Genomic DNA, 10,664 nt, shown 5'->3' on the forward strand with positions numbered 1-10,664 from the left:
ATGTTGTAATCCTGAGTATCAACGTTAAAAATTTGGAAATGAAAACTTACCATGGAATGCATTGATATAAGATGGAGAATCAATTCTGACGAAATAGCAGCTTGCACTAGAACAAGCAGTACTATTACAACTGCTAGCAAATGTTGTTGGGACACATTCAGATCCGGTCTAGCAATAAAAACATAACATTAAAATGTTTTGAATGAATTCGTTACTAATATAACTATAGGGTGCTTTTTAAGTTACAAAAACACATATATATTAGTCATTGTCGAAAGGCACGGAAGACAACTTCGACTGGTACTTCTTCGCATTTGATAATGTTCACCGCAGTTGTGAATGCATTTCTGTTTATAAATTTCAAGAATTTCTCTAAACACCAGAAGAAACACTTTAAACAGCACATAATTGCTCTTGTAACAGGATTATCATACTTTTTTAATTGGTAGTCTATGTATTCCAGAATCACTCTTATAATTCGGCAAACGCTTATTATCAGTGAACCAAATGCTAAAGTGCCTAGATGGTACCTAAAATAGTATTTGAGTTTATAATTACTTGTATTATATGTATTAAAATATGAACGAACCTAAGTGTTCTGAATAATGACACTGTAACTGTGAAAAATGGAAGTTGCGATTTATGGTAAGTCCAATACCAGGTTGCAAATGTAGAAGCCAAAACCATTTCACCAAACGCAGATACAAAAAAGGCCGACCAAAAGAAGCAAAGTATATTTACAGCTAAAAAATAATTACATCTACAGATGTACAACAACAGATACTAAGTAGCGGTGACAGTGTGCATCCCTATCTGACTCCCTTCCTGATATTTACTTTTCTACCTTGCAGCTCCAGCTTTATAACTGCCTGTTGCTCTTTATACAAACTAAGTGTCGCTCTTCTATCTCTATAACTCGTCCCTACATTTTTAAATATATTTAACATCTTGTCCCATTTAACATTGTCAAAAGCTTTTTCTAAATCTACAAATCCTATGTACGCCCTCTTTCTTTTTTCTATCGTTTTCTCTATTATTACCCGTAAAGCTACAATGGCCTCCNTTCTATTTGTAAAGTGATTGTGAGTTGCTGTTACATTACTTCCATGTTACATATTTTTCTTATTGTTAGTTTTATTTAATGCTCTCTTATCTAAAAAGTACTTACAGTATAATTTACGCCATTTCCAGTACATGCACAATTTGGATCCATATTTCTTACTTGGTAATAAGGGTCCCCTAGTGTTAAAAGGAACAATCCGATAACGAGACCATAAATAATCACTACAATCTGAATAATCCAAGGAAAGACGGGAAAGAATAGAGATGCCGTCACTGAACTAATTGCTCTAAAAAAATAATTAACCTTTAGTACACCACGTTTTTAAACTGTACTAATAAATACAAAATAATTTCTCTTAGCCCCATGTAGATATTTCTAAAACATTTTGTAACGTGCGTATACAAGCTAACAAATAAAGATCCCTCTCCAGTCTATTTGCGGGATTGTAGCTCGATGAGGATGCGTTTATGGTCTATTTGCTAGACCAATAGTCGGAAGAAGATGAGTCTATTTGCGAGACAGATTTATTAGAAAATTTACAACTTATTAGTCGCGCAAAAAAGTCCGGCATTTGACATACTTCATTTGCAGCGACCATACACGTCGTACAAATCATTAGCGCTCTGCACTGGCGTTTGATACACGGGCTGTTTCATACAACCCCATACAAAGAAGTCAAACCGATTTAGAAACTGACGTATTAGTCAATGCAATAAAACTATTTTGGACTAACCTGTGACACTGACACATTGACCTACTTCTAGTGACATCGACTCTATACATATATACGTAATACAAGCCTACAACGTTAAATGAACAAAAATCTATTCTGGGATGGTTGTAAACATAAACTTAATCTAAATCTTACAAATAACAAATAATACGGGAGTGCAAAACTACAAAAGAAATACAATATGGATGCTGGTAAGTAGCAGCTGATTGAATGCAGCGTTGCAATGTCGTATTTCCCTGAGTTATCCTACCAGGACCGGACTGATACTTGGTTGCACTTTAAAATACATTTTTCTTGAAAACGGTGGATATTCGGACCATCAAACATTTACTTAGTTTTCTTGTTTGATAGTGCTCAATCACCTCCTGCACCCTGTACATTATACGGAGTGTACCCCCAATTTAAAACGAAAAATATGGGGCGCATGTAAGGGCTAAACCGAACTATCGCCCGATAATCACTTAAGAAAAGGTCACGAAAACGCGAAGATCGAATTATTGTTTCTTCTTCAAGGTTGATACTGTTGGAGAAGAATCAGCAGGTAGCNACTACCCCATACAAAGAAGTCAAACCGATTTAGAAACTGACGCATTAGTTAATGCAATAAAACTATTTTGGGCTAACCTGTGACACTGACACATTGACCTACTTCTAGTGACATCGACTCTATACATATATACGTAATACAAGCCTACAACGATAAATGACCAAAAAACTATTCTAGGATGGCCGTAAACATAAACTTAATCTAAATCTTACAAATAACAAATAATACGGGAGTGCAAAACTACAAAAGAAATACAATGTGGATGCTGGTAAATAGCAGCTGATTGAATGCAGCGTTGCAATGTCGTATTTCCCTGAGTTATCCTACCAGGACCGGACTGATAATTGGTTGCACTTTAAAATACATTTTTCTTGAAAACGGTGAATATTCGAACCATCAAACATTTACTTAGTTTTCTTGTTTGATAGTGCTCTATCACCTCCTGCACCCTGTACAACGAAAAATATGGGGCGGATGTAAGGGCTAAGCCGAACTATCGCCCGATAATCACTTAAGAAAAGGTCACGAAAATGCGAAGATCGAATTATTGTTTCTTCTTCAAGGTTGACACTGTTGGAGAAGAATCAGCAGGTAGCCGCATTTACAATTTGAACAGTTGATTTACTTATGTTGCCCGCGTTTGATTTGGTTTGTTTTAAAGAAACCTTTTCTGACTAATTTTTCTGGATTTAAAATTGTTGACATAATTTTCTCATTAGGTACGAGAAAATTGTCGTATTCAAAAAAATGTGCTGTATCCATTTCTGTCGAGAAAACTGCTGTTTAAAAAATGTTTTCCGCATCTCTTCCCTAATTCTGGCACTCAATGTATTTGTAACGCATGCGGTAAACTCCCTTACTCACCCACATACCATATTCGCAAATGCAGGACTAGGAGAATGTTTATTTTTTTTTAATTTACCAAACACACTGCTTAGTTGTAACTGTTTCAACTTACTTGCTAGATTCCTTTACTAAAACGATGGCCAAACATATGCGACTTCGCAAAACCAGTAAAATCAGTAAAATTACAACCAATACGAAAGAGGCGGCTATAGCCAAGACCAGCCATACGTTTTTCGTGGAAATGTACTGCGTAAGGAAGTTCGATGGGGAGTCGCTACTGTTTCTGTAGTACAAGTAATTATCAACTGTTATGTAAACACCTTGAAAAAAACAGTCATAGCATTATTTCTGTAATGTAAATACAAGTAATACCATCGAGAGTTTTAAAAACGGACATGCTTCGATTGGTTTCAAATTTTTATCACACTCTTATGTATTACGATGATACCTGAAAGGATTATTGCACTGTTCTTTTTTTCTGGAAAGAAAAACTCCGTAGATTTATCTCAATTTTTTGCTCTTTACGATAGAAGTTTGGAGGCGTTAAAAAACCTTTCAAGTATCATCAATCATCATCTAATGATCTAGTCTGGCGGTTCCCAAATCGTGTTCCACGGAACCTAGTTTTTCTCTTCTAAACGGATTTATCAAAATGGTCAAAGTATCTTCAGATGCGTATAAAGTCATAAACTAACACCTGTTGAACCTCAAAAAATCCTTAGAAAAGTATTTTTCAAAAGAATTACAGGACAACCACCACTTAGTACTGAATCCATTCGCAAATCAGGCTAAAGCTTCAATATTCACCGTGTCGAATGCCACTCCGGATATTCGAATTTAATTATCGGACACGAAACCTTATTTTAATGCTATTATCAGTAAAAATGTGCAATCAAGATTTTGAATTCAAAATTCAGGTTGAAGATTACAACATGTAAGCAATAAGGTGGCAGGAGTCTTATATATAAATCTATTATGGGTTTACTTTTTGTCGAGATGGTGTTCCGCCAAAAATTGGTGAGTCAAAAAGGGTTCCGTAGCAAAAAAGAAAATCTGAAACGCTGTTCTAGTCCATAATAGAACCTGTGTTAAAAATTTATAGCCAATCGGGGCTTCTTCCTTTTCAAAACTCCAGCTATAATACCATCATGTTTGGAAACAGTACATAATAATGAAGAGTATGTATTACAATGTTCATAATTTAGTATTATATACAATTCAAGTCAATGTATAATATTATACTCATTGTTAAATGAAAGCATAAATACATGCTTTTAAACATTTTCGAAAAATGAATTGAAATCGAGAATATTAACCGGAAAAACTTCAGAGTTTTCTTCATTTAAGTATTCAATTCTGGGTGATTATGTGTAATTTGATACATGGAGCGACTGTAAAATTAGCGAGAGATTGCGTTTACGTTATCAACATAATATGTACGAGGTCTATTCGAAAGTATTGCAAATTTTGAATTTCGGCAGGTTACGTATATTCGATTTTCGATTTTTTTGGCATTATATTGGTACTCATGACTCTCATGTATACCGACAAGTTCGGCCATGTTAAATGTTCAATTACTTTTGACAGCTGCTTTGCTTGCACGTGTTTTGGCTGTTCTTCGATTTTTGCCTATTCCAAAAAATGGATCAAAGAGTCTGTATCAAATATTGTATGAAAAACAAAATTAAGTGCGCCGACGCATTCCAAATATTGACTGTGACATATGGTGAAGCTACCTTGGACCGAAGCAACGTTTATTGGTGGTACAAAATGTTCTTACAGAGCCGAGAAGATGTGAACGACGAAGAGCGTGCCGGACGCCCGAGCACGTCAACAACAGACGAAAACATTGATAAAGTGAAGAAAATAGTGCTGGCCAATCGTCAAATCGTTAGAAAAGTTACTGAGCACCTAAACATATCGACTGCCTCCTGCCATTCGATTTTTGCCCATGATTTGGGCATGAGACGGGTCGCCGCGAAATTCATATTACAATCGCTCAATTTCGACCAAAAACAGCATCCTATTAACATTACTAAGGAGATGTTGGACTCTGTCCTCGATGACTGCTGACGAATCATGGTTATGACGTGGAAACTAAAGCTCAATCACCCCAATGGAAGCTGCCGCACGAGTCAAGACCGAAAAAAGCACATTAAGTTAGGTCGAATGCGAAGGTTTTGCTTAGTCTTCTTCGATTGCAGGGACGTGCGTGGTCCATCATGAGTTCTTGCCGCAGGGTAGAACGGTCAATAAGGATTTGTGGAAGAACAAAAATTGACTTTTGCACCATAAGACCTCTGCCCACACTTCGTTACTTGTGCGCAAATTTTTGGCCAAAAACAAGAACTAATAATGCCGCAACCACCGTATTCCCCAGATCTGGCCCCCTGTGACCTTTCCTTGCTCCCGAAACTGAAGAGGCCCAAGAAAGGACGACGCTACCCTACGATTAAGGAAATAAGGACGGTATCGAAGGAGGAGCTGAACAAGCTCACAGAAAGTGATTTTTTGAAGTTCTTCTAGGTTTGGAATAAACGCTGGCACAAGTGTATAATATCTGGTGGGGATTCTTTGAAAGGGCAAAATAAATAAATAGTTTTTGAAAAAACACAAAGTTCGCAATACTTTTTGAACAAACCCCATACAAATGCATTTGAAATTAAAATTGAATCTATTATCATAGTTTCCATAACGAATAACTTAACTGGTTGTCGTTTAAAAATGGAAAAATGGTGTCGAAAACATAGTAGTATCATATTATCAATAACGCCATAAAAAAATTAAAATTTCTTAAGTACCTAAATATGTTCATCGTAATAGGTATGTATTTACTTACATAATCCTAAAAATGCAAGTACTCCAATTATAGATAGCCATACCATTAAACCCGCCGTCCACCTCATCATAGCAATGTAAATTATACATACTAAGGCAGCGAATCCTAAACCTGCCAGAATTTTCCACCATGTAGTTGTATAGTCCGAAATAATATTGGTACTTATCTACATAAATTAATGAGAAATTATTAAAATTGTGCTGTCTCTTTTTTCTGGTTTTATTAAAAAAATATTCGAATGAACAACTTTAATTTCAGCACTAGCCTGAAAAATTATTATTCTTAGTCGTAAATGTATGTAACTACATTTATTTTGTTGGGTATAAATCCTGCGGTCTCTCTACAAAAGAATCAAGAAGTAGAGAGAATATAGGAAACTTTTTCAAAAAAATCATATCGTTGAAATCCTGATTTTTCAATTTTTCAAATACCATAATAAGTACATATACAAATACGTATGTAGATTCATTATCACTTAAGAACAAATAATAAAAAATAATAACATGAATAAAAAGAAATAATAAATTCTTTATTTTATAATGGTAAGGACTGTTGTAAAAATATTAAGAAAACACACATAAGAGAGCCGCCAGACATTACTTATTTTACCTTTAGAGTACCAAAATGGGTAGGATAGAGTAGCGTTAAGTAAGTTTGTACGTATGCACCTGCCAACTTGGGCCAACAACCAATTTGCAAAAACTAGGTGCTAAAGGTACGTAAAAACATTACTTGCTTTTCTTAAAGTCTGATGTTAGTGCTAGTTTTTACGTAATATTTCACAGAATATTGTTAAAAATTAGTAATCAACACTTCCAGTTGGCGGTAATTTCTTATACCGGGTACTAACAAAGCTATATCTTCCGTGACATCTCAACCAGACCAGCTAGACCATTCTTGACCCCTTCGCTCCAACCACTTACATTCCCTAACGCACTCTGTCATTCGTGCATCTATCAAACTAATCACAAAACGTTTTATCTGACCATCAGCAAATGGAGATTGCGCCAAATGGACACGCGCATACATTTCTTATCAAAAAGCAAAAATTTCCCGGCNGAACGCTGCCGAACGCGGAGGCCGATTGTGCCTCTTTGTCGCTCGTTCCGCGCTCTCGCTTGCACTTCAAGCCTTAAATGGAACGCCTCAGAGCGAGGTAACGCCGCATGAGTCATGTTTTTTCGTGCGTGCAGCCGGCTCCATCGAATTATAAAACGTTATCACGTCAAAAAAACATGATTATACAAGTAGTTAAAATTCCCAGACAAGATAGTATGTCTGTTGTATTAAAAAATGAGTCAGTTTTAACTTAACAAAAAACGGTCTACTTACCTGATTTACTTGGCAGATACCAACTTGCGCATTTTGATTGTGCGACCCAAGAAACGGCCAATGCATAATTGTTTGGTTGAACTCCACCCTCGCAAATCATATAGCTTCTATTATAGTTGCCATTGGAACTAGCGTTAAGCGAAAAACTGAAAAATACTTCCGGGCATTGGCTAACACAAACCTAAAATGAATATCGTTGGTATTAAAAAACATTATAATGTCTCTCTGTAAAACGGTGTCTTCTTTACGTTAACCTTAAGACGATTAAATAGTTCGTGGCTTATTTAGAGGATTTCAAGCGAAAAGCGAAAGGGTGTTCTCTGTTTCACCCTCTTGTAGTAAACAAATAAGAACTGATAAAAAAATGTGACCTACCCAACAATTATAATTTAAAATAAAAATTATTTTTTTACACTATGAAGGAGAGCAGGAAAAGCTTCGCCATGGGTGACACACCCCACGATAAATTGAAATCAACTCCCTCTTTTTCCCAGCCCTCTATCATGTCACAGAATACTAAACCCACACGAAAATTTTATGTAACATGGTCAAAAATGAATTGTTTTTGTTATTGAAGTCAACCAGCAACGCCAAATAATTGCCCTACTTTTTGGTCCCAAGTTAAACTGGTCAAGTCAAGAAACAGATAAATTTGCTTTCTTTGCTTAAGACGATCAGTAGGAAATTCCGGGTAAGCGTAATAACTGACTTTGATTGCTCATGTTTTATTATGTCTAATCAAAAAGAAGTTGCTTCCTATTAACCCTCTAATTGTGTGGTAAGGGTACAGTTGTTTATATTGTCTAAAAAATTGCCAACGAGACAGTTACATTTGACAAAAACGTAACAATATTATTATAGAAAAAGTTGAATTCAAGAAAAAGCAGAACAGTTTTTTTTTTTGGTTTCTTCAGACCAACGGTAAAAGGAAAAGCTGTATTTATTTTCATTCAAATTTTAAGGAAGAGAATTTGAAGGGTGAAATATATGGAAGAAAATAATAAAGCTGAAGATAAAGGAGAAGAAGCAAAGAAAAATTGGATTTACAAAGGAAGAGTAAAGAACAAGAATAAAAAAAAACCAGTAGTCCGGAAGAAGGAAAAGATGATTTTAAAAGAAAAATTGTAGTGAAGCTTAATAGGGAGATGGAGAAATTAGATAGAATAATGCTAATGTTAGAGGATATAAAGAGGGGAAATAAAAAAAGGGGAAGAAAATGGGCAAAAGCAAAGTAAAAGAGAATTGCAAGAAGAAAGAAGATGGAAAGAATTGGAACAAAAGATGGTGGGAATCCAGGAAGAAAATAAAAATATAAAAGAAAATATGGAAGAAAGAGAAATAGAAACAAGTAAAAAAGTAAAGAAATTGGAAGAAAAACTGCGATGAAAAACGGCATAAGGAAATATTTACAATAGGAAAGGACAACTTAAAAGAAGAAGTCAAAAAGATGGTATTGGGGGATTTGGAAATAGAAAAGCGTAAGGTGGAGCATGTAGACGAAAAGAATAAAGAGAATGGAAATAGAATTAGAAAAGAAAAGAAAAGAAGAAAAGAAGCGAAATATAATAATTCTTGAAATAGAGTTAAAAGGGAACAAGGATCTGGAAAGGGTTATAAAAGAAGAAGATGGTATTGAAGGTAGAGGTAGTGGAGGTATGGAAGCTTTAGAAGAAAATATATGAGGTAAAGATGAAGATGTGGGAAGATAAGATACAGATAATTAGAAATGGTATAAGGGATGATATGACCGTGGAAGAGAGAAGAATACAAATGATGCTAGAGAGAAAGATAAAAGTGAAGAAGCAATGAAATGGAAATAATAACAGATCGGGTATTGGATGAAGAAGAGGAAGAAAAAAGAAAGAATATGGACATAAAATAGGTGTGTAAAGTGTGTGTGAAGATGGAATAAAGAATGGATCAAAGAATATTAAGGAGGGTTAGCTCGGAACGTGACAGGCATAAAGAGCAAAGATAATGCTGTTATTGGGGTTTGACAGAGTAACAGTAACACAGTAACCGTGACAGTAACAGTAAATGTAGTAATGTGTTTAATTACTCTAGATAAAAATTAACGGTCTTAAAATCATCAATCTACTCCTCTTAACTTCATCTAATAATTCTCCAACTAGCCCTTCATGCCTGAGAAGATGCTCTACTAATCTATCCCGCCTATTCTTATTGACTTCCATATTCTGCTACTCTTTCTAATACCTTCCCATTTCTAACTGCCTCTATCCACTATATCCTTATCATTCGCCTAAGATAACGCCCCATTCTAATTGACGTTCTTATTATTTTAGTCCTTAAGTATCCAAAATTTCTATTAACTGGTATTTATTGATCATTATGATCCATTTGTACCAAAAAAAGTAAACATTTACAATTTCAACGCGAGTCGCTACGAATATGGAATACGTCAAAAAAAAAACCTAAACTCACCATTACTTTTCGCAATCGGGTGAAAAAATAATATGTGATATGTGATGTAAAATGACATAATAAAATGGACCCATTTCTAATCTGACACACAAGCTAGTAGATATATAGGTAGGTCCTGTAAATAAAACTAAAAATCTTGCCTGTTTAGTAGGACATCCTGTAGTCAATACGTCCCGACTAATACATCTTGTTAAATCAAAGAATACCAAATACGGTCGGTCTATTACATCACTATCTACTCCACATATATTTCCATTGGAGTCTTTTGGATTTATTAAAACCGAAATGTTTCCTTTGGTCAAAGCTAAAATTGAATAAAATAAGCAATAAATGAATGTAGTTTTATCGTCTATCCAATTAATTATTATTTTTCTAATTACCCAAGAATCCAATAAGCGCCCAGCATACTAAGAAAACTATAAATAATAACAGACAGAGTACATCTGTGCAGGACCTTCTTTCAAGAGGTCCTTTGAAGCTAGGATCATATGTTGCAGGAGATCCTAAAATAGATATTGTTTATTATTGTTGGTGCAAATACGTTCTTTCATATCGTATTTTCGAATATAGATATTGTTTTTGGGCATTTTTGTAATTGCACATGTAAACTTGGCTTCACCACCTAATAAGTTACAAATATCTTTTTGCTATAGAAATGACTCATAGAGAATTCCAAATAGTAAATTAGGTACGAAGAATACAAAACTCAATTGTTTAAATAAGAAATTATGTAGTCCTATTGTACGTAGAATAAAAAACAAAACAGGCAAAAGGTGATTTCACAAAATTTTTAATTAGCTATACATATTATATTATTAATTATATTAGTGGCTGATTTTAGGTATCTAGGAAGTCAGATAAG

General features: G+C 34.8%; 2 protein-coding genes across 2 annotated transcripts; both read right to left on the reverse strand.

The window, feature by feature from the left end:
• Positions 1 to 15: 15 nt before the first annotated feature.
• LOC108743495 (CTL-like protein 2) lies at positions 16 to 6,484 on the reverse strand. The gene is made up of 4 exons (XM_025979132.1): positions 6,029 to 6,484; positions 3,302 to 3,509; positions 1,169 to 1,349; positions 16 to 168 (listed from the first exon to the last, which is right to left on the reverse strand). The coding sequence occupies exons 1-4, from the start codon at positions 6,096 to 6,098 to the stop codon at positions 25 to 27; spliced, it is 603 nt and encodes a 200-aa protein (XP_025834917.1). The 5' UTR covers positions 6,099 to 6,484; the 3' UTR covers positions 16 to 24.
• Positions 6,485 to 7,191: 707 nt separating this feature from the next.
• On the reverse strand, positions 7,192 to 10,315 carry LOC112905868 (CTL-like protein 2; the record flags this gene model as incomplete). The annotated part of the gene is made up of 3 exons (XM_025979133.1): positions 7,192 to 7,541; positions 9,943 to 10,106; positions 10,183 to 10,315. Coding segments are annotated over 3 exons (486 nt in total), but the record flags the coding sequence as incomplete, so codon positions are not given.
• Between the last annotated feature and the right edge of the window lie 349 nt (positions 10,316 to 10,664).

Source organism: Agrilus planipennis, unplaced genomic scaffold, assembly GCF_000699045.2.
Source record: "Agrilus planipennis isolate EAB-ADULT unplaced genomic scaffold, Apla_2.0 scaffold719, whole genome shotgun sequence".
Classification (NCBI taxonomy): domain Eukaryota; kingdom Metazoa; phylum Arthropoda; class Insecta; order Coleoptera; family Buprestidae; genus Agrilus; species Agrilus planipennis.

What these genes read in the sequence shown, in the direction of transcription:
- LOC108743495 (XM_025979132.1), bottom strand. Translation starts at nt 6,098, where the DNA reads ATGATGAGGTGGACGGCGGGTTTAATGGTATGGCTATCTATAATTGGA. An exon ending in ACTTGCATTTTTAGGATTAT is followed by an intron (nt 3,510 to 6,028) that starts GTAAGTAAATAC and finishes GTTTTTTTCAAG; the next exon opens with GTGTTTACATAACAGTTGAT. An exon ending in GAAATGGCGTAAATTATACT is followed by an intron (nt 169 to 1,168) that starts GTAAGTACTTTT and finishes TTTTATTGCTAG; the next exon opens with ACCGGATCTGAATGTGTCCC.